General features: G+C 38.1%; 1 protein-coding gene across 2 annotated transcripts in view; it reads right to left on the bottom strand.

The window, feature by feature from the left end:
• Positions 1-6,517: 6,517 nt before the first annotated feature.
• The window catches only part of PDGFB (platelet derived growth factor subunit B), a 38,459-nt gene continuing 19,842 nt past the window's right edge, over positions 6,518-25,134 (bottom strand). Inside the window, exons 3-8 of one of the 2 annotated variants that reach the window (XM_026696469.2) lie at positions 24,240-24,336; positions 21,153-21,242; positions 20,398-20,603; positions 13,067-13,202; positions 12,742-12,909; positions 6,518-9,644 (exon numbers count right to left, since the gene is read on the bottom strand). In XM_026696469.2, the coding sequence (XP_026552254.1) occupies positions 12,773-12,909; positions 13,067-13,202; positions 20,398-20,603; positions 21,153-21,242; positions 24,240-24,336 (666 nt within the window). In that variant the 3' untranslated portion in view covers positions 6,518-9,644; positions 12,742-12,772. Of the gene's footprint in view, positions 9,645-11,524; positions 11,545-12,741; positions 12,910-13,066; positions 13,203-20,397; positions 20,604-21,152; positions 21,243-24,239; positions 24,337-25,134 lie in introns of those variants that run through there. The other variant, XM_087934789.1, reaches the window with a different exon arrangement.

Below are 25,134 nucleotides of genomic sequence, written 5' to 3'. Positions count from 1 at the left end.
GGACACCCGGCATTGTGAGAATGAAGGCGTTGGCACGCAGCTACGTGTGGTGGCCGGGTCTAGACGAGGACATTGTCAATTGGGTAAGTTCCTGCAGCATTTGCCAGGAATCCCGTCCTGCTCCCCCCATCGCCACCCCTACCAGATGGGAGAGCGCCAGCGCCCTGGTCTAGAATCCATATCGATCTGGCCGGCCCCGTGCATGGAAAGATGTTCCTAGTGGTCGTGGACGCTTATTCCAAGTGGATAGACGCGTGGCGCAGCTATCCACGACCACCACACTAGCAATCACCAACGTGTTAACGCGCCTGTTCATTACACATGGACTACCCGACTCCTTGGTCTCCGATAATGGCCCACAGTTCGCATCAGTAGAATTCAGCCGTTTTGCAGCCAACCTAGGCATTCGCCACATTTTCACAGCCCCATTTCACCCTGCGAGTAATGGGTTGGCTGAAAGGGCCGTCAGGACCACCAAAGAGGCCCTCGCTAGGTTTGGCAGAGATGACTGGCACCACAAACTCTCACGATTCCTGATGAGCCAACACTCAACCCCTGTACAGTCACCAATAAGTCCCCAGCGGAACTTCTGATGGGCCGGCGCCTGAGGACTGTATTAGATAGACTGCACCCACAATACTGCCCTGACTCTCCCCTCGCTTCCACTTCGGGGGTTAGACATTTTATGTTACAGGAGCCGATATTCGCAAGGAATTTCGCTGGGGACCCACTTTGGATTCCGGGCGAGGTCATCGCCGTCACCGGGCCGAGATCGTATAGAGTAAGGCTGGAGGATGGTCGCGTCTGGAGGAGACACATAGACCAACTCAGAAGGCGCCTCAGCAACCTCGCAAACAAGAATCCAGAGTCTCCAGTCGAAGGGGAACCGTCTCATCCGCCACCCAGCCACACCGCACCCAGTGACCAGTCTGCGCCAGCGGTCGTTCCGGTCAGCCCAAACTCGGACGACAGTGCCCAGAGAGTTGACCAACCGGATCCAACCCTCGAGAGCTTGACCCCAGAAACCAACCCGGTGGTTTCCGAGGATGCCCAGTCCAGAGAGAGTGTTGGCGACACTATGCCAGCTCAACCGTCACAGACTGATACCGAACAGTCAGACAATGTTCCCGAGTTGCGCCGCTCCGGGCGCCAACACAAACCCCCCATCTACCTCAAGGACTATGCGTGTTCGCATCTGGGGGGAAGGGGTGTTATGTCCTGAGGACTCAAGGAGTTCTCACTCAGGTCCACTCACTTTGTGTGGGCGTCATTTCCCCATTCCCCATTGGTTGGTTCTCCCCAGCAGCCAGCTATAAAAGCAGGCTGCGGGGTCCAACTGGCTGCTGATTGCTGTGAGCCAGTTCCAGGCTTGGCAAGCACGGTCAGCCCTTTATTTGTAAAATAAAGTACTGTTGCACTCATGCTCTGGTTCAGCCTCTCATTGCTCAAACTTAACAATAATTTTTAAGTTGAAGAGGAAAATGATGTAATGTATGATTGGAGAATAATCACATTAATAATCACTATCTAAATTAAGTTTTAAGTAAATATAAATGTCAATGAAAGCAAATCTTTTCATTTTTTTCTTTGACTAAATTCTGCATGAAAAGAGTTAAGCAGTCCTGGCTTGGCATGATACAATAAATTTTTCTGTTTGTCTGTTTAGCCATTTATATATTCCATAATCCTCTAGAGTGTTCTTTTTTCTTCTTTAGAAAACAAAAGGCTGTGAACTTGAAAGAAAATGTTTTGATTCTTGTGGAAATGGGAAAAGTTCAATAATAAACAATGCATTATTTTTTTTTCTTTGGAATTGAGCATTATCTTTGGTATTTCCCCAACGAATCAGGAAATGTATCAGTACATACCCCACCCCACATGTACATATTGTAACTTGACATTGGCATAGTAAAAACAGCTCTGAGGTTCTCAGGAATTGAAATGCTTTTTCGGATAACAGTTTCCAGGTAGAGATTGAACAGGTAAGCTGGCAAAAGTTATTTCAGTGTCTGGTATTGAATAAATTGGACAGAATATTGCCTGACCAATTTAGAGTATTATACCCTGGAAAAAAATCATGGATTTGTAGTGTAATACATTATTTGCACGTTATTAGATGAGACTTGATTGAGCCTTTTCAAAGTAAACTATGTAAGAAATAAAATACCAGGGCTATCTCCAAAGATGGTCAAAGATGTTAAAATGGCAGCTTTGATCTTATGATTGTGGCAGCCATCTTGATTTTGTTTACTCCACAATCCCCCGGTGAAATTAAATAAGAATTTACTATCAGCTCTAGTAACCTTTGGGCTACCAGGTATCCACGCTTAATCGCTTTCCAAATTCTTATCCGAAGGGGCCATCATCATACAGCATGTACTGTAAGCTTCTACTAATTTAGGGCTCTCAAAGAGATCTTGAAACCCAAGGAATAAATCCCAAGTTACTACCATTCTTTGTTTATTTCTAGAGATGGCAGAGGAAGTACAGCTTCTAATATAGTCTCCTGCCATCATATCATCTTATTGGTCCCTGAGATATAGTGTTTAAAAATATAAACTATCACTTCTTTCTTGGAATGGTTTTATATACCATATACTACACCAAAAACAATCAATCTGCATTATAGCTTAGTATTATGTGTGAATTGTGGCCATATGCTGAGAGTTCAGGCAGAGCAAAAAGTGGGGTAGCAATAAAGAAAGCTGACACAAAGCTGACCAGAAAAAAAATTGCAATTCATCTCCATTGATAAGTTTTTGGACAAAGACTTCAAAAACCTTAACATTGGACTATATTCAGGGTGAATCTGGACAAACAAAAGAATAGAAGTATCATGACTCAGAACTATCTGGCTGCCTATAATGTAACTGTTTGCCAACAGGCAGTCTGATGTAGACAAAAGAAGTCATTGTGACTCTGCTGTGAATTTTTGTGGCAAGATTTCTTAATTCTGTTATTTTTCTCACTAGAGCTCTGGATTGGTCATTCAAAGTGTCTTGAGTGTGATGACTCTAGTAATCCACTGGGACTTTCCTGTTTTCCTGTCTATCCATCAGATGGAGGGGAGGGATAGAGAGAGGTGTATATCTTTCCTAATTCACTGAAGGTGAGCCATAGGGCAGCAAAAAAATCAGAAGGAGCTTGATAGTACCATTTCCAATTAATACATTTTAATAAAAGGCATAAGCTTTGGTGAGCTGCAGCTCCCTTCCTCAGATGCAGAAAGCCACCAGATAGATGTATAATAACATTGCATTCAAATCATAGCTAACTAGCAAGGTAATGGTTAGGGTTGGGTTTTCCGTTTTGCCAACTCTGCTAATATTCTATTTTCCTGACAAATTTTATTAACAATCTCTGTAATGAGAGATCACTGATAAAATCTGGTAGTAAGCTTTTGAACTAGCGGGATCATCAGGACACACAATCACTGTTATTTTAGCTTCAGTTCCTTCTTTCAGAGGAATTTAATGTCTGCACAGCTCATACATCTATCAGGTATTTGAGTGTGCATGATTTCAAATGCAAAGTAATCCACACGTATATGAAACAAAACAATCAATTCAATTTATTCCCCTGTTCTGGGGAAATCTTTCTGCACTGCACTTTTTAAATTTACCGTCTTTGAAACTTTATCTCATTTTGAAATATGTGAATGTAATTAGTATTATCTATTTTATTACCCTTCACTGTCATATTCTATAGGTAATCATGCACCCAAGATTGTTGTGGTCCTGGAGAATATCCTTGAGCACTACTAGGACCAGCAGTGGCAGGCAAGGCAAGGTCAGATAAGTAGCTTAGTTTGCAGAAGTAATGAAGGCATGGCAACATCTCAAAAGGGACCCACCCTGATTTCTTGGACTGTAAAGCCAATGGGGGAGAGATATACTTTCAGACTTGCAAGATTCTGTTATTGCAACCTTACAGTAATAATAGTAGTTTAAGTATTTGTGAGTGGTGCTTTTGCCTGGACTACCTCTAATGGCAAAGTTATAGGTTTATCCAAGATGTAGACTGTAAACATATAGATCATTTGGGTGAATACTTCTTATAACAGAAGACTAAGCAGTGCCACATACCATGTAGATGAGTTAACTTGGTAGATGCAATATACAGAGCTTTCATTCCCTATGCAGCATTGAAGCAGCTACCTCAGGGACGGATAGTGCAAAGTGAGACAGGCAGCAATGAAATATTGGATGAGACAGTTGTGTATGCGGTATGACCTGCCCTGTGATCTCTAAACTTCTCCTGCTGCCCTTAAACTTGATGAGAGGTTTCTCACTTAGTGAGAAATGCAGGAAGGGACATCCCCCTGCAAGAAGCCATACCCAGGGCTCCTCCTGGGAAAAGCTATTAATTGTTCCCTACTCCATTAAAGGAGGGGAGTAAAGGATAGGAGATGCTATATTTTCATTGCACCCATACATTGTGAAATAGTCTCCCCTGCAAAATTATATTTGTCCTTTAATATAAGGTATTCTGGAAAGTGTTAAAAATAGAGTTTATCCAATGCACAATTGTCACAGATTTATTTGGGTTGTTCTAGATGTTATAATAATTGCTTTGGCAATTGGTGGAACAGCTGGTGGATTGGTGGGTTTATTGAGTTTAACTTTGCTGTGAATGAGCATTTTGTGTCTTTTTTATGTCTGCTAATTTTTATTATTGTAAACCCTGTGGTTGTCTACAGTTGATTTGATGAATTATAGATGTAATTAAGAGATCAGCAAAATGTTACCTAAACTGCTGTGGTATGGTGGAGGCAACATCTTATCAATCCTCTTGGTAGTAACATTTCTTGATGTTCCTTAATAGTGAATTCCTGATAAACCCTTTTCCACATCCTTCTTAAGTACGTTGTTGTATAGTTGCTAAGTCATGTCCAATTCTTCGCAACCCCATGGACCATAGCACTCAGGCCCACCCTATCCTCCAGTGTCTCCCTGAATCTATCCAAACTGATGCCCACTGCATTGATGACACCACCTGACCATCTCTGGTTAAATTTCATCCTCTGCCATCCCCTTCTCCTTTTGCCTTCTGTTTTTCCCAATATGAGGGTCTTTTCCAGTGAGTTCTCTCTTCTCATTTATGGCCATTGGACTGGTATTGGCTGCCTATCTGAGGCTGTTAGTATTTCTCCTGGCAATTTTAATTCCAGTTTCTGATTCATCCATCCTGGCATTTCAATGATGTTCTCTGAATATAAATTAAATAAGCAGGGTGACAATAGACAGCCTTTTTGTATGTTGTCGCTTTTGACAGGAGATTAGGCATTCCAGATTGTGAGTGAAACTTCTGAGAAGGTACATTGACAGATTTCTCCTCCCATTTCACACAAGGTGAGCACTTTCTTGCCTTGGAGAAACAAGCACATGCTGAATCTTTACCAGGAAAGTTGGTTTAGTCAAAGCTGGGCCATGTAAAGCTTTAAAGATAGTCACCAGCATTTTGAACTGGATCTGGAACAAACTGAAAACCAATGCAGTCTAACCTTAGTGTGGAGTATTAAATATGCTATCCTTGATTAGCAAATACATTTTGGACCAATTAAAGTTTTCAAGTCTCAGTGCCTGGGAATGTACAAGGTCATTGTCTAGTATGGACTGTAATTAATAATAATTGTTATTGATAATGTCTTATCAATAACAATTAATGCTGTAGTGGTTAAGGCATTAGATAAAACTCAAAATGGTGGCTACAGTGATACAATTCAAGCTCAATCTATTTCAAGATGATAGCTGTGAGACAGGGGTGGGATTCTACCAGTTTGCACCTATTCGCTAGAACCAGTTGTTAACATTCTAAGCAGTTCGGAGAACCGGTTGTAAGAAGAAATTACTGGCCTAATCCTGTAAGGAAAGCAGGAAGGAAACATTTTGGTGTTGCTTACAGAAACTGCCTCTCCATTAACTCTTATTACATTCTTGGCAGGACTAGACTTCCTGTCTCTGGAACTTCTCTGGAGTTTTTCCCCCTCCTTTGCTGGTACTTTGCTTGTGTGGAGTGACCATTCAAAGTTACGGCACTGAAAAAAGTGACTTATGACCATTTTTCACACTTATGATTGTTGCAGCATCCCCACAGTCATGAGAGGCCAGGCGAGGAGATGCGTGCCTCGATGTGAGTGATATTGAGTTGGCCACACCCAGCCAATAACTTGACCACCAAGCCACATTCACCCAGTCACATGACCACCAAGCCACGCCCACAGAACCGGTTATTAAAAATTTGAATCCCACCCCTGGTGTGACATGCATAAAAAGCGGATAAATCTTCAGTTGTACCATTACAGCTACTATTTTGATTCTCTCCCCCCGCCCCCAATTTCCTATGGACACCCCTGCATTTTGAACACAGAACACTTAGGGAAAAGAATGACTAGCAATAAACAATAATGTTCAATAACTTCTAAATGTAAAATATAGTTCGGCTTCAAAGACTTTTCACTTTCTCTTCAACCTGTATAGTGGAATTAAATTCCAGTGAAACATAAAACCATTAAGACTTTGGATTTTAAGATTTTTTAAAAACAATTTTAAATACAGTACAGAGTATAAATTAATTGTACATAAAATGAGGGATGATGAAAGACCTCTCCCACCTTACAAATAAAAGTATGCAAAAAAACCCAACAACAAATTGCCTTTGAAAACAAAGTGAAATAGGACTGAATAGCAAATATTTTAATGTCAGAAATAAACCATTGAGTATAAGTGAGTAGACAGGAAATGCATATTTCCAAACTGTTTTGAGCAGATTTTTCATACATCTTGGTGCCATGGAATTACATTAAGAGACCACAGCTATAGCATTAATGCTTTTTTTTTTGTTAACCAGTACAATCTGGCTAAATACAAGTAGTTTATTTATTAATGACCACAAATCTCAATCTTATCAGGTGTTAGAGAACCATGGATGTTTTCACATGAGAAAAACTGGGCTGAAGCAAGATGTGTCATAAAAATTTATCTAGGGCACCCAAACTTCAATAGATCACTCAAATGAAATCAAGGAGATTATTGAACCCCATTCTCTTTGGACAACAAAATCTGAACTAGGAGGTAAAGTAAGTATTCCAACCAATTTTCTATTCTGCTTCCATAGGGAGATGGACTGAAAATGGAACAAGGGAGGAAAAGGTGCATTTTGAGAATCCTTCATTAGGCAGGGGAACATGACAAAAAACAATTTTCTCCTGTTAGAGCCCTAGTTACTCCACGTCTCTGTAGTAACTATTACTTAGTTTGCCCAATTTTAGCATCTTTCCTTTTGTCTCTAACTGGAGTAAAATAGATTGCTTTTCAATTGCACACCATACAACATTATAAGTAGGTGGTTGCATTTGGCTTTACTATCTTGCACAGCCACTGTAATCTATAAACCGTGGCTAATAGCTCAGAACTAGGAACAACCCCAAACGTGGCTTACCCAAAGAACGTGGAATTACCACCCAAACTGCAAAAATCTGGGTTAGATAGCAGTAAAGACAAATGATAGAACTCTGTTCTGCCATTTAATGATCAGCTGGAATTTTGCAGCACAGAACTATTAACTCTAACCAACCATGGTTTGCATAGCTCATTTAACATGTTTTAAAGATTGCAAAAGGCCTTATTTCTTGTCTTGATGCCTCCTTACCAAGAGCTTTTCACAGTTTCAGCTATTTGGACAAGATTCTCTTAACAAAGGTATTTATTACTGCTGGATTCTATCACATGTTCAGTCACTGAGGATAAAACTAGAATGTTTTCAGTTAAAAACTTAAGCACTTTTTTCCATCATGAGGCAGCCAATAGTATAGAAATTATAGAATTTAGACCTTAAATGCCCAAACCTTGTTCAAACTCTACCCATCTATGACCTCAGCAATTTTCTTTTTGTCTTTCCTCTTTTATACCAACACAGTAAATGACCAGGGCTAAAATGCAATTGGAAAGGGGATGCTACACATTCACATATCTTTCTTTTTTTGTTTGGTATTCCCTCAGTAAAGGTCCATAGGCAATTAAACCACTTTTTTCTTTTTTTTCTGATAAAGTGAATATCTTTTGTTGTTTTTACCAACTGATTCCTGGAAGGAAGGCTACTGTTTTGACAGAAGAATCAGTGAATTTTGCATTTAGTGACAGGAAACAACTTATTCATCATCTTTTTAAAGAGAATAAATCCCAAACTGGAGACCCTAGGAGAGAGAAGTCTGCCATCTCCATCAGATGTTACTAATTGGACTGGGACAGGGCCAGCAGCACTTTGTGTAATGATATTCAGCACCACTTAACTTTTATATATATATTCAATACATTGTGCAGCATTGTATGGCTTTTCTAAGATTTTACACAGCTTGGTTTTCATAAGATTGGAAGATATTAACCTGAGATTAGTGCTGTAAGACTTGGGGTACCCAGGATTGGGGTAGGGTCAAGATGGCAAGGGCAACTGCCATCTTTACTTTTTTTAACTTCTGACCCCTAACCCAATCCCACCGATGCCCCTGTATAAGACTGTATCTGGGCATAAATGACTGCTAGAGAAATAAATGACTTACAAATGAAGGCTGATGCTATATACCTGTATCCTAACAATGATTGTTTGAAACTGCTATTTACTTGGACTAGCAAGAGCTTTTGTGGTCCTAAGTAGAGACCTCTTTACCTCCACTGTCATTTGAGATCACTTATAGAGATGATTGATGATGATGATGATGATGATGATGATGATGATTGCCTCTGTACTGCCTAATCTTAAAACAACATGCTGAAACATTGCTGTGGCCCCGCTTACTAAAAAGCAATGCTTTATTCTAGCAACTACAGAGGCAGTGACTACAAAAATAGCCCAACATGGGTGCTATAAGTCCCAATTTGTCCATAAGTCAAATTGCTACCTTCCCCGATGTAAATTTAATAACACAAACATCTCTAAACTCAATTGACAGCAGGAGCCAAGTCTTTCTTAACATCACTTTCAGAAATTAATTCTTTGACCCATGAGGAAGCTTTGAATGGGGGTGTGTAAAATGGACTCCCAAAATAACTGCTCCCTGTCTGTTTCCAGAAAGGGCCAGGCATGGGTATTTAGTATTGATTGCTTGAGTTCCCCAAGGCATAGTATGAAAAATGAAATATACACAAAGACCATGTTTCCACCTATCAGTGGAAACATGACAGTAAAAGTCCTTAGTGCATCTGCTGTCACTGTTTGCCATACTGACTCTCTTACATGCCCACTGCCACAGTAAACAACCTGAGTCCAGTTAAGTCCAAGATGGGACAAGGAGAAAAAAAAGGAAAAAATAACCATGTTATATTCCTCTTTTCCTCAAACCCACCATTTCCAAAATGCATTTGAGCCACAAGTCTTGCAACATTTCAACAGTGTTTGTTGCAGCAAAAAGCATGTTGTCCATCACTATTGATGTCACTTTGCTCTTTATTTCCCCTCTCCTTTTTTCTTCTTCACAAGATGGATGTGATGCCATTATTAACTTAAATGGCAAACTTTGGTGAGAAAACATTCAGCGAATGAAGAATTGGGAAGCACCGTTGGCCGTCCAAAAGGGCATTGAGGCAGATGGACGGAGAGAAACTTTTGATAACCCCATGGGGGCTATACAGCAAATATATTAAATAAACCTGAAACATAAGGAAAGAAACAAAAAGGAGGGTTAGCATTCCATTCCAGAGAATAAGTAATCTGCTCATGGAGCCAGGTATGAGGTTGGTTGTGGTTCTCTTATACCACTTCACATTTTCATATCCAGAAGATTTCTGTCCTGACAGCTAAATTTAAGGATTGCTTCCATATAAAACACAGTCACTAGGTGGGCGGCATAACAATTCATAAAAAAACTAAATAAATCTTCATTTCAGACCACAACATTTTGTGCCCAACATTTAGCCATGATAATAGAATGGTGTGGTGGCCTAGTGGTAAAGATGCTCACTGCCCACTGGAAAGTTGAGAGCTCAGTCCTAGGTAGCAAGAGATGTTTCTCTTGTAGAGAGTGCAAAGAGAAAATATCTGCTGCAAACTCCATTTGGTGTCAGGAAGGGCATCTGGCTAGTAAACACTCAACTCCATTCAGTCACCCCAACTCTACCCTGAATTAAGGGATTACCTAAGGGTTGCAAAAAGAAAAAGAATTTGTCATAATACCCCATCAGATGCCTACCAGGACATGATTGTGGGGACACTCTATAGAAATTCATACTGACTTTAATAAAATCTGATAATAAAAATCCTTCAAGAACATCCTAACAATGCTGATGTCAATTTGTAGTATTCTGATTTTCCTAAACTGTCTTGTCATTTTTTCAGTTATGATTTATGACAGGATAATTTTGAATCTTTCAGAAATAGCACTTTTTAAGCTAAAGGTTTATTTTTGTTTGATCTCTGCAACTTTCTCATGAATTATATATGAATTTCTTGATTTGGGTTGGGTGGGCTTTAATAACTAGCTTCATTTATATTTCTTCTTATAAATAAAGCTTGATATAGTAATGGAAGATTCATCACTATAACTTTACTATGCTGAAAATATTACAAATAACATTGCACATCATGTTTGTTGAATGGCAGTAATTGAATATTATAGAAATTTGATCATGTCAGAGGCACTACTGGGCATTTGATTGGCTCTTTCGGGACTTCTTAGTTTAAAACACATTTGGAACAAAAGTTGGCATTTTAACAGTACATCATTTTGAGTGTCTTGGGTGATGTGATTTACTGTTGTTTCTCAGGTTGTGATTAGCTTATCTATTTCTTTTTCCAATACTAGGAAACACTCAAGTTTCTACTGCAATAGGCGGATGGATGCTTGACAGGGTGAGAAGAAAGCAACAACTAAAAATGTGGACAGGCAGAAGATAGCTTGCACTGCAGGTACCAGATGGACTGGTAAGTTACAACATAAAAATGTTTACTGTATGAGGAATTTAGAATATTGGTAGGTGGGTAGATTACATTGTGTTGGCTTTTATTTTGCAGAGAGGTGTCTTTGCAAGTACATGCTACTGTGCTTCAGATACAAGTGTTGGTAATATATTTAAAGTTTTGTACATGCAAAGAGAACTAAGATAAACTTGGCTTAGTTGGGCTGTTAAGCTTTCGTGTGCATGCATGCTTTATATGCATGCTGTATGTTTGTTTGTTGGATTCTTGAGCTTTAACATGTTTATTGTTGCTCTATTATTAATAGAATTTTTGCAGTAAACATTTTTGCAGCAGCTTCCATCCTTATTCGCAAACAATCAGACAAATCAATGAGTTAATTTTGCTGAGGTTGTATATGGCAAGGAGGCACAAAAGAAAACAAGACATGCCAAATCTACTGATTGATCTTACAAAATAGCTGGTATAAAGATTATAATCTAAATTAAATTTGCAGTGGCTAATTGCAAAGTTAAATTTCCATTGTTTGCTTTAATAATTTCAAAAACATTTCAAAGCTCATCTTTTTGGTTGATTTTCCTGCAACTTAGTTAGACAGAAGGCAACACAATAGATTGTCCTCATAGTCTTGTAGATCTGGGATGAGAAAAACTATTAATGGGGCTTTTCCCAAATTCACTGTGTTTCTTATATTCCTATAAACAGAATATTTTATTTGTTTTAATTTTAGTTCAGCTGGAACACAGCCAACTGTTTCAACAGATTGTTTCAAATTGGACTGTTTTGTCTCAAACTCATAATAAACACACATATTTTTGCACTCCCCAAATAAAATAAGGAATTCAGTCATCTGAATTCCTTCTCCAGCCAACTGTGAAAAAACAATGTCTCAGTAATTCAAATGGATTTAGTGTGAAAAATAACCTCGGTTAAGAGGCTCACAAAATACAGCAATCAAACAGGACATGTACAGTCTCCAATGAATAGTTAAGACTGCGGAAAGAATAATTGCAACCAGCCTGCCTTCCATTATGGTGGGATTCAATTTTTTTACTACCGGTTCTATGGGCGTGGCTTGGTGGGCATGTCTTGGTGGGTGTGGCAGGGGAAGGATACTGTAAAATCTCCATTCCCACCCCACTCCTGGGGGAAGGATACTATAAAATCCCCATTCCCTCCCCACACCTGGAGGAAGGTTACTGCAAAATCCCATTCCCTCCCCACCCCACTAACCTGCTTTCCAGCTCTGTTCTCCTGTGCAGGGCAGCAAAGGAAGACCCAGCCGATCAGCTGGGACTTGGGAGGCAGAGAATAGATGGGGGCGGGGCCAGTCAGAGAGGGTATTTGCCGGTTCTCCAAACTACTCAAAATTTCTGCTATCAGTTCTCCAGCAGGTCAGAACCTGCTAAATACCATCTCTGCTTCCATAGAAGACTTGTATATTGTGTGGGTCAGAAGAAGAGCTGAGCATAAACTGTTTCAACTCCGCCATTATAGGCCATCGCATGCCAAACAACTAAACACAGGGACAATTTTTTTCCTTCATGCTATCATTCTGCTGAACATCTAATTTTTATAGTGCTGTCTAATGTCTATAATACTACTACATAGTACCCATGTAGTATGGCTGTATTATTATTTATCTTCTTTAGTCCCCTTCTTTTTGGTATTATTATGATTATGATTATTATTACTCTATTACTTTGCATGTGCACTGACTGCTTCTGTACTGGAGATAAGTTCCTTGTGTGTCTAATCACATTTGGCCAAATAAAGTTCATTTCAATTCAATTCAATTCAGTTCAAACGAGTGGTTATATTTAGTACATTTACCTGACATTTGTACTTTTGCCTGCCAGCATTTTTATGCTGGGAAAATTTCTTTCAGTGCTTTTTTATCATGTACGTGTTTGAACTTTCGATGCTTCCTCTTTTGTGGCAGCAACCTGTGTGCTCTTGCCCTTGCTGGAAGAGAAGTTACAGCACTTACTGGGGGCTCACCTGCCAAAAAAAGAGAGTGCACAATAAATACCAGTATATAAGAGCTTATTCACACTGACTGACAAACATATTTTTAAAGGAATTCTTTCAACTTATTATTTCAAACTTCTTTTCATATGTACCCACTTCTCATAAGCATAAATTCCACATTACTCACCTCTGTGCTCACGTGAATTTTCCTGACTGGGAAGTCTGGGTGATACTGGCTCACATCGACATGCCAGGTGGTCTTCTAAGGCTACAATTGCTTTATTAAAGACTGGCTTTTTTTCAGCAACTTCAATCTTATTTACCTATCAAAAAGAAAGAACAAACTCTGTGATATATAGCACTGTGAATTCATCTCAATTCAGCCAAGCATTATTACTATTAAAGATTTTGCTTGTACATTTTAAAGCTTTTTCATTGCCTTAGATGTAGCATTGCCCAGATGTAGCATGATTTATCCCAGTCAAAATAGAATCTTGGATTATTCCATTAGCATATCCTAAACAAGGACTGAAGCTAAAGTCCACACTGGGAAAACTGAAACATTTCACTCAAACTATCAAATTCCCTTGCTTAGAATATCACATTATTTCACTAAAACAAATTGTAAAAATGCATTATGAAAGACAGTGCTGGCTTCTATTCACTGCTCAAGGTAATTCCTCTTAGCTGATCCTGTAATAACCTATATAGAACTGAAAAAGACCAAGAAGTTACTGAACTCATTCTTCTTGCAAGAAATTATCATCCATTTACTTGCCTGTCACCTCCTGCCACCCTGGATCAAACTGCAAGTCGCTGTCACAAGTGTAACATCAGATTTCTTACGAAAAGACAAAGGAAAAACTATAGCAAACTACTCTAGCTAATGGCTACTGTTTTTCTTAGCATTTGTTCCTTACCTGTATTTACACTACACTTGTGCAGCTCTTACAGAAAAGCATTCAGTGCACAATACAACAAGTTTTTTTTCTTTATCAGCAAGCCTGTTATATTGATTAGGGCCATGAGGGAGTAATTGGCCCAAGTGTCATCCAGCTGGCTTCTATACTTAGGATCTGGATCTCCCCATTCCTAGTACAGTACTTTAACTACCATATATCAAGGGATCTCTGAACTGCCTCACCTAAGTGTAAGAGGGTTAAATCTGTAGTGTGACTGTGGGCTTTGGGAAGAGAAGGATGCAATTCTACTAAAGTCTGTTTTAAATGTGACATGAGGCTATTGTTTGCACAGCACTCTTAACAGAGGCATTTTTGGTCCTATGTGCCATGGAAACCCAGTACCTAATCAATTCAAGGTCAGAAGGAGGACCATTTAAATCCCCAAACTTGGATTCAGTTTTTACTCAAAACATATATTTGGATAAGATAGTGTCACACCAATTCAAAAAGCCAGAAACATCTATACCAGTCTGTCAGTTCTCCAATGAAATGAAACCAAAGCAAACAACTCTGAAAAAGCAACGTGCTGCATTATAACATTCACTGGCAAGGTCTGACAGTCACAAAACATACTGTTAAAACAATGAATATCTGCTTGTGTGGCTAATAGGGAAGCAGCCATAAATGTAATGAAGTTTTGCCAACGTTCTCCTGGCGTAATGGGATGGAAGAAGTGGATGGGGTCTCTGTTCCTCCGATGGCAATCCTTGAACCAGGTTGCATGACTGATTGGTGCCCATCTAAGAATAAGGAACCACAATTGTGTCTATCTGGTTAAACATGTGATGCAAATGTAAACATAAAGTGTGAGTATCATCTTCCCAGGAGCCTAGCAGTGATCAAATGTCCCTTCAGTTTAACTTTTTTAAAAAGTCACATTCTACTATAGCACACAAATTACTTAGTAGACACTGTTTCTGCATAAAAAATACAGGCTTTTCTATTTTCAAAGAAACCATTTCAGGATCATGTTACAAACTATCCTATGAACTCTTTGTTTTTTTCCACAACACTAACACATCCCCATCATTCCACCCAACATCATTCTCTTCTACTTCATAAAAATTTTATGGAGAAAGGAATTTCCCATTTAGAAATGGTGTAACATTTTCCTTCCTTTGTGCATTGTTATATGAAAAAAATCCAAGGAATTTGTTCTCAAACAGATGTCAGGCAAGGGATCTGTATTGTAAAATACTTTGTCCAGGAAGAAGCATAGAGATCCATATTGACTGGAAACTGAACAGCACCAGAAGAGGTAATTTGCAAGATATCAACTTACAATACATCCAGAGAAGATAATTTAGAAGAGCAGCTGGGAATGTGATATTTATTAAGTGCATCAGCACAATAAAGAATCGAACTGTTTGTTAGTATGTATAGTAATATGTTTATTTCTGCCAGTTCTACCACTAGACTACTGGATTTAATTATTGTATTACATTTTAAGGGATAATTTGTTAGAGAGTTCCTTCTTCAGAAAACTTAAAATAAAGTCATTGATTGCTGTATCTGCAATCTTTATAAAACAAGGAGGAGTCAATACAGATCTGAACATGGCCGTTTTAAAACAGGCATTTATAGGACTCATTGTATATGAAATATAATTGGCAATATTTGATCCAAACACTATGCAGGAAACAAACTCCTGAATATTATGATAAATAACTAAACCCTTATTAACCTTAACCTGTGAAACTATTTATATATCATTGAATCAATTCTTGGTGTATACATGACTTCCATTTGCCTAAAGTCCTAGAACAAAAAGTTTCCAGGGACATTACAATAATATAAGTCGAGTCACCATAGGTGAATAGGCGGCAATATAAAACCAATTAAATAAATAAATAAATAAATAAAATAAATAAAATATCCCTGAACCCATTCATCATCACAGGTGTCATACCATTCTTCTTTTTCCTTCAAACTTGACAATCATTAATTTTTATGGTCCACTTGCATTATTTGTCCATAATATGTGACTTTCTGCTTGCTAATCATCATCTCTAGCAAACAGTTTTTCTTTTCATGACCTTTCTGCAACCTATAGCACTCTTAATGACTGCCTGCAGACTCATAATTCAAATACAACTTCTTGTATCTTCTTTCTACATCATTTCTATGTCATTTTCTCAGTGTTCACCTTTCACAGTGGTTCAATATTTGACTTTCATAGCACTAGGGAAAAAAACCTGTTTGTATATCTGTTGACATAAAAAAAAAATCCCCTAAACCTTTATGATCTTGCCTGAGTTTGTATTTGTTTTCCTTCTTAAGATTAATCTATTTTTCTCTTGTATACTATCCATCTTTGCCTATTCTTCATCCAAAAAATCCAGAACTATCTACCATACCCGTAAATCCACCAAGCATACTTAATGCTTTCTTATGTTTTAACTAGTCCAGATTTTTCACTATTTTCACCCTCCTAATGAACTCTTCTGCTGTTGTTTGTACATCTCAAATTCTCTGTTCAGTTTCCAATTTTTACAATGTCTACTGCCATTTCTGCCAACCCCTCTAATAATATACTTGTGCAAGTTTAACAAATAAGGAATTAATATACATCCATTTCCTCCACCTTTCTGAACTACTCTATTTTTCCAAATTCAGTTTTTATAATAGCTTCGTTGTGAAATTTATTCAAAACAATTCTGACATGCCCATTAGCCTTAAAATGTCCAACTGATATGATCTATAAAACAAAACAAAAACCTTTCTGTAGTCAAGGAATAAATATTTCTTAAACTTTGGATATTCTCTGACATTGGCTTTCTTTAATATAGATATGTACATTTACGTTTCCATTATTTGTTGGCTATAAATTCAACCCTCTTTTCCCTGAGCATTTTAAGCAGTTCAACAGGCATTTCATTTATACCTAATGCTCTTCTGTTTGACAGTGTTCTGTTGTTTTGCATCTTACTTTCTCATGGAGTTGTTTCCTAAATATATTATCTCCCTTCAGATATCTCCATCATCTCATAATCCCATTGGTAAAGAGTTTAATTAATTTCTCAAGCAATTTTAAACTCATTTATTATTAGATCTCTTGGATATTCCTATAACCTTTAATTTTTCTATAAGTTCTCTGGTTTTCTTAAAAGTACCTCTCTTTTCTTGTGATTTTCCTCTTTGGGTTAAAAATCTTGATTGATATATATTCCTTGTCCTTACTTGCTTGATCCTGGAAGTTTGCGATTAGTTGCTGTACTTCCTTCTTGTTGCCCAAGGCTTTCATAATGTCTGCCTGTCAAGATAATTTGTTCTGGAAGCCATTTGGTTTCTTGACATTTTGAGAATCTTCTTTCTATATATATCTTTCTGACTCTTATTTCTTCCCATAGTTTCTCAATTCCTTTTGCTATAAGTTAATCATTACACTGATCTTAAACTCTAATCGTACCAGGTCATATCCTGTTGGCATAAATACTCTCTTTAATTTCCAAGGCTTAACTCATATATTTAACACAATAATTCATTATTGGTTCCTCAACGTGCACCTGGAAGTTCTGGCTGACTGGATTGTACCTTCCCATCTTCTGTTCCCTATACGTAGCCAATTTGATTGCAGTGATATTTTACTGATGCTGCCCAGGTGTACATTTCAGTTCTATTGTTTTAAACAGGTGCTGGCAAATGAACAAAGAACTATCTTTGCAAAACAATATTAACCTACCTTCGACATAATTTTGACCATACTTTGCCTCATGCTGTCTTTTTGTTCTTTAAATTTTATTTCATTCCTTTGAAGGTCTCAAGTCCATCCAAACATGATTCTTTTGGTAGGGAGCAGCAGCTTGAAATTCTGATTCTGGACAGAGAGGACTGCTAGTTTGCAAGCGGAGTCAAACAGCCCAATAAGATTGAGCAGCTTCTCCCAACAGAGGAGGAGGGATACAATAGCACCTATTCCCTGTCCTTTTGGCAACTCTAAGAAGATCCCACACTTATTTGCACCATTCAGGTGACCCTGAGGGTACAGATAAATCTCCAGGTGGCCTCAGTGACTCTCAGAAAGAGGGCTAACCATCAGATGACTACACCAGTCAACAGTGGTATCCCCCAAGGCAGTGTTATAGGACCAACTCTCTTCATACTCTACATAAATGACCTCTGTGATCATATTAAGAGCAACTGATGATGTATCATCTTCACTGATGATGTAAAGCTATTCAACACCACAGACAATACTGATACCCTTTAAAAAGACTTCGACTATGTATTAGAATGGTCAAACAAATGGCAACTTCAAATCTCAACAAATAAATGCTCTGTCTTACATATTGGCAAAAAATCAGAAAATAAAATACAAGCTGAATAGTCAAGACCTTGTTGATGATCCAAACTCTGTCAAGGACCTTGGAGTACTCATCTCTAATGATCTAAGTGCTAGAACCCACTGTAACTACATAGCCAAAAAGGCATTAAGAGTTGTTAACCTAAATCTACGTAGCTTTTTCTCTGGTAATATCACACTACTAACTAGCGCATATAAAACATTTGCTAGACCAATACTCGAATACAGCTCATCAGTCTAGAACCCACATCATGTATTTGATATTAACACAGTTGAGAAAGTCGAGAAATATTTCACAAGAAGAATTCTACACTCCTCTACTCGTTGCAGAATACTTTATGTCACCAGACTTGAAATTCTAGACCTAGAAAACCTAGAACTATGCTGTCTTTGGTCCGATCTAAGTATAGTATATAAAATCATGCATTGCAATGTCCTTCCGGTCAATGAATACTTCTGTTTCAACCATAACAATACAAGAGCATGCAATAGATACAAACTCAAGGTTAATTGCACCAAACTTGATTGCAGGAAATATGACCTCAGCAACAGAGTGGTCAATGTCTGGAATACTCTACCTGACTTTGTGGTTTCTTCCCCAAACCCCAAAAACTTTAACCTTAGACTTTCTACTATTGATCTCACCCCTTTCCTAAGAGGTCTGTAGGGGGCGTGCATAAGTGCACCAATGTGCCTACCATCCCTGTCTTATTGTTTCTTTTATTCATAACTATGTTTATTCATAACTATGTTTTTTACTTATATCATCTTGTAAGCAATTGACATAAATAAATAAACAAACAAACAAATAATAAATAAATAAAACACAATTTGCCTGTTTTCTTTAATGCTATGTAGTTTTTGCCATTGTGTCCTAGGGTTGCTTTTAAAGATCCTTTTGCTGGTTGAGTTGGTTTGAGGACCTCAACCTTGTTATGGATTACATTTAGGTTTCCCTTCCTCTTTTGACCTTAAAACTAGAGAGAAACTCTACCAGAAGTCATGTTCCTGCCAGCACTAATCTTGGAATTATTAGACATACTTAGCCATCAGTTCATCTCAAAGCAGTAACTCCTGAAATAGAAATGCATCTACTACAAAGAAAATAAAATAATATACTCTAAAATCAGATACAATCAAAGCAGAACAACATGTAGATTCCCCATTTGATAAAGCAAACACATCAAGTTTTGAAACAGTGTAGATACAAATTAAGCAATTCAAGACACTATTTATAAAGATAACTGTACAATAAAGATATGAGGTTTATGAAAGGTGAGAAACAGATACTAGCATGGAGAATGGTGTGAGGTGGCTTAGAGAACAGTGCTCATTTGTCAGCTGTGGGAAAAAATGACTGAAAATGAGTGAGGTGCAACAGATCCTGTAGAGCTCAGGATGGTGGGGGCAATTGGAGCATGACAGAATGGTGGGGCTATGGCTGGTTGAGGTGTGGTGCTTGAGGCAACATTACTCAGTGGAGCTGGTGCTAGACTAAAACTTGAGACCTGGGGGAAGTGGCAGCTGGTTAAGATTACTGAAGGCCCCAGGCCTTTACTTCAGCCCCAGTGCTGCTGCAGTAAGTGTCACTATGTAAGGTGGCCAAAAGGGCATAGATCATGGGGTAGACAGGTGGGTGGGGGAAATTGCAACACCCCTTCAGTTCTAAGTGTTGAGGGGAGCAGGTGGACAGCTGAGGCTTCCCAGGTCGCAGCAACTTTGTGCCACATTGAAGAGTCGGGCAGTTGGCTGAGGTATCCCGGGTTGCGGAAGCTTTGCATTGTGCTAGTGGGCTAGGTGGGCTTCTGAGATTTTCTGGGGTTAGGGTTAAGGTTCTACTTGCATAAAGCCTATATTGGGCCTCCCTCAACTCTCTGAGGAGCCCCTGCACTCTTTACTTAGGACTCTGTTTAATGACATGCAATTATTGCTTAACAACCACAACTAGGAATGTCAAGATCGTGGTATTGAATGAAGCGATCATATGACATCTCACTTAACAACCATTTTGCTCAACAACTGAGATTCCAACACCATTTCTCGTGGTAAGTTTAGGACTGCCTGTATATTAATCAAGAAACATTCACAACCATTAAAGCCAAATTTGTTCCAACACCAGGAGATAATTTAGCACATAAAGGGTGTACATAAAGTGAAGTGTGTTTATTGCACTTTATCAACTTTAAAACAAGATTAAGTAAGATTCAAAGAAGATTGGAAAACTGGGGGAGAAGAACACAGATATCTGTATACCTGGATATGTCGTACCCGAACCTGTGTGGGACGACATTGCATCGCTCGGGTATTGCAACAGCCTGTACACCGTTGCACTTCTACACAGGGTGGCCACACAATAAAATTGGCATTTGTTGAATCTACCATGCTCCGGGAGATTTCAAAGACTTCAGACCGTGTCTTGCACTCAGCAATTACTGCTGGCTCAATAGGTTCTGCTCCGCCTAGAAAAATTCAGAGGAAAAATTCATGGTGAAATCAACTTTGAAACTCATGACTGTTTTCCTTATTGCATGTTTAACTGTGTCTCATTTTATTCAGAAGTGTTTGAGGGCATTTCTGCTGTGTATTTTGAAGTTGTTAGCGGAGTCTTTGTAAGTATTCTATTGGACAAGAGATGAAAATATTTCACCAAACATATATCTTAATTATTTACCAATTATCTTATATATCCCTCCATTATAACCAAATTAATTATTCTGCTCCTTTAAAAAACAAGGCATTTTAATTAGTTGATTCAGTTAAAGGATTATGATTTTCCATTTGCAGAATCTAAGATTCTTTTAAATGCATGTAATTAACCAATATTCTCATCTCTGAACCAGCGGCAAAACAGATTCCAAAGATTGAAACTGTAAAAAAGACTTTATTTGGTTTGGTAGAAGTTAGGGCTGATTTATATGTGCAAAAACTAAAACTCAAGTATTTCTGGACAAAACCTAATCCCATACTTTACTTGTTAAAATATAGTAGCCAGCATGTCTACAGCTTACCTAAACTTCGTCTTCCACGGGACAAAGAAACAAGATTTTCACCAGCATGCATTTGGGTAAAATTCATGTATGAACTAGAGGTATCTTCATCTGCAAAAAGAGAAAAAAAACCCAATGTCATTAAGTAAATTAATATATAAGTTGCATCACTACAGCAAATACCCGAAGGTGCACAAAATCATAAAGAATGAAATGACTGGTTGTAATTTAGCAAAATGCTATAATTATCCCTCTCAAGAAGGCCAAGATGTATCATAGGCAATGTTGTGCTAGAATAATAAACTCAATAAAATTCTACAACCTGTAACTGTACCTACCTTCTTAATTCTTTTCAAGATGTATTATATAAAATAAAATATATAATGATTATTCAGCATAAATATTTTAAAATTAGGAGGGGAAAATGTGCAGGTATTTTCCCTTGTTTGAAGGAATTGTAAGTTATAAGCAGTGATATACCTGGACACTGTAGGAAAAATGCAATGATGCAAAGGTAAAGATTCTCCCCGCCTTAAAAAATGATTCCTCCACCCCAACATGACCCAAAATGAATTTCTAAGCAAGGAGAAAAATAAGAATGTATGTTTTGGATTTTTGTTTTTCAGTTACAAGGTGAGACTATAATTCTGTAGTAGAAGCCAAATTCTAGAAATCTGAAACTGTGACAGTGAACCTCAAAATCTGCAGTTCTTATCATATCCCTTAACAGCTACAGTGGAAACTATTTGACACTTTATTTTAAGTTCAGATAACGCGGTGCTTAAAACCGCAAGACCATTTCAATGGAAGTTGGTAATAAATAGCACAGCAAATTAATCTGATACAAATTTTATAATATATTACTCTTCATTCTGTGTTTGTTTGCAGATATCCTCAGGTTACATCATATTTCCTATTACATTATATTTATTTTATACCCAGTAAATCATTTTAATAGTAACATTTATCTTTAGATTACTAATATTTGCCTGTAATAAAGTGCTGCTTGCATTGGACATGTTTTAGGTGGTTGTTTTTTTTAAAAAATTCACAAAATTGTAAATATGAATAAACCTGAATGGTAAAATAAATTATTTGACTGATTTCAATTGCCTTTGAACAAATCTGGCTATTTATCCCTCTATTCAAGTCTGTACTTTGTCAAACTAATAGAGACACTTCAAGATATCAGGCCTTTGTAATTCTATCCTTCCAAAGTGAAGATGTAGGTAGGTATAATAGTTCTGTCCCTCCTACGGATGATGTATTCAATTTTAGCCAATTGGGTCTTCTGGGGGATGGGTAAAACATAAGGCTGCCAGCTTTCTTTATAAACATTCTCTAACATTTTCCCATAGGAAATGCTGAACAAAGCAATTCTCATCACATCAGCCAGAGCTTCCTTGGAGTCAACAAACCCCTCCAGATTCCAAAGTCAATGGCAGTATTTGAAGATTGTTCCTACACAGTTACAGTCTTTTCATTTCTGAACTACTTAAAGTAAAGCAGGGCATATTTTATTTCTGGAGAATAATTCTGAATGTAAGAAATAAGTAAATAGAAAGCCTATAGAAAAAAAGAGAATTAAGGCAAAGTTGCTACAAGCACCTGACTGAATTTTGTGTTTACGGCTAAAAGAAATAAAGGCTCGGGTTTTCTACGTCAGATTCTGCAGAAATCAAGACTCGATATATATTGGAGATTCAGCACCCAACTATATAAATTTTGATTCTACAATATTCTAAAAGGCTATTATTCCAAGATTCATTGTTCCTAAAACCTCCCAACTCCCAAAGGAAAGAGCAAGATGAATCATGACATCAAAGCTTTATCTCTAATCCATGCCACTGAACTTAATTGGATCTTCCCATCTTCTTCCATCCATCCCCCATTTTCTGGAATTTTAACAGGGCAGGGTGGGGGCTGTATTTGTGCAAAGGTTAAACAGACAAGGGAAAAATAGCAATGCTGTTGACTTGAAACAAATCTTCTATTGAAAAACAGAGCTCTCCAGTTAACCTCACCCTTCCCCCAAGGGTGTCTTTTCAGATAGGGCAGTAAAGCTACTGCTGACCAGGGCAACAGGCCCAGCTGTGGAAAAGCCAGTGCTGCTAATTTTGGAAGGCACCCCATTGTATGGCTTGTGTAGTCCGGGACAGGCGGGTAGAGAAGCCAAGCAAGTTTAAGGGAAACAATAGCAGAACACAGCTGGTGCCCTCCCTCTTTTTTTCCCTCCTCCCCTTACAGGCATTTTGAAAGGGAGCGGGAATGCTTTTGAGAACGTGCCAATGGTCCAACTGGCATCGGAAACAAAGACAGGAAATTCTGTTCCCCCGTAGATAGTGTCTCGGCAAAGATTACAAAGCTACCAATAGACAAACACAAAAGAGAAGGCAGGGGGTGGGGAGGGGACAGGCGGGAGCAGAGGTTGGATCAGAATGGAATCTGTGAAGAAAATGTTTATAAATACATTCCAGGGCCAACCCAATGGCCATGACGCGTGCTCACATTCCTGCACGTGCCAAAGCCTATTCAATCTGGTCTGTGACCTCAGTCCTGAGACAGGTATCCCCAACTCTCTCTGCAGCCTGGTCCAGTCACCACAGTAAAACAAAACATTAACTCTCCTCTCATTACCCAATGTCATTCATTTTTCCTTTCATATAGACTAAAAATCAAAAGCCAGGGAAATGAACTATGGAAGACTGATATCTAATTTCAAGCACAAAAGATTATAACACCACAGTCTAATTTTTTTCCAAACACCAGAAATCATTAAAGACTGATTAGAAAATCATCATCATCATTAAAACCTATTTGCATGTAATATGCCCCTGTTAGATTATGAATTGCATGCTAGACTTGGTTCACGCCAAACATTAAAATATGCTATAGAATTATTCTGTGGATGAACTGCCACATACCATCTTGGGGGAGAAGCTTTTCAACCCAGATATAACCTATGGTTTTACTTTGCGTAATCTGAATCTAGAAAACACATAATTCACAATGGTATTTCTCAGGTGGTATCCAAATGCATTTGTTGTTGCTTCATTGTTATATCTGTTAAAGATTTATTAAACAGGAACATTTGGTGTGGAAATTTACCTACGGATTCTATCTGCAGGACCTGCTGGAGGTCTCTGATGGAGCGCACGGAGCTGTCACGCAGCAATTCATATATTTCTTCAGGAATGGGATCTCCCTGCCAAACCAAAAAGAAAAAAGTTTATTTAAATAGCTCTCCTGTGCCAGTTTTGTACCAATTTTATACATTTCTCACAGAGCACATTCTTATATACTCTTTTCCAACCTGGTACCCGCCCCATATGTTAGAATTGCAGTTCCAAGATTCCAAAAGCAGAAAACTTCATAGTCTTATTGCACCTGGAAAAAATATTTGATTAAGAAAGGCTGACTTAGCCAAAAAAGAGAAAATGATAAGGAGAAACGTGCACACATTTTACAGTGCAAACATCAGGAATAGTGTGTTCACCATCCATGTAATAATCTTTCATATTTTCTCTTTAAGAAAAAGAAGTACAACTTTGGAGGCCTTTACTGTCATACATCTAAGGATTCAGAATATTCCACTGATCAGCTGATCTTGAGATTGTTCCAAACACCCTCATCTGGAAATGGTTATTATTGTATAATCTTATACAAGTTTATATAGGTCTACCAGCATTTATTGGAGTTTACCCACCTACTTAATACTGCAACCTTATTACGTCTCTGATATTAAAGTCAATAAATAGTTTTTAATCCTGCAGTTCAACTTGATGTTTGCATTAAATTGTTGAGCGATTATATTGAGATCATGCACTATTAAAATTAAAACAGGCTTTTTCTGCATTCGGAAGGAAATGGACAATGTCATTTAATTATTTCAGGAATATAAAAACTGCTGGAAGAGTTACTCAAGATGTATTATACCTTACAGATATACAGTAACTACCCTGGTCATAGGAATAATTCATCAGAATAATGTTGAGGTAAATCT

The sequence above is a fragment of the Pseudonaja textilis genome, chromosome 5 (assembly GCF_049901715.1).
Source record: "Pseudonaja textilis isolate UNSWEBS1 chromosome 5, rPseTex1.2, whole genome shotgun sequence".
Classification (NCBI taxonomy): Eukaryota; Metazoa; Chordata; class Lepidosauria; order Squamata; family Elapidae; genus Pseudonaja; species Pseudonaja textilis.
The sequence above is the reverse complement of the archived record's forward strand: the minus strand, read 5'-3'. Positions and strand labels throughout refer to the sequence as shown.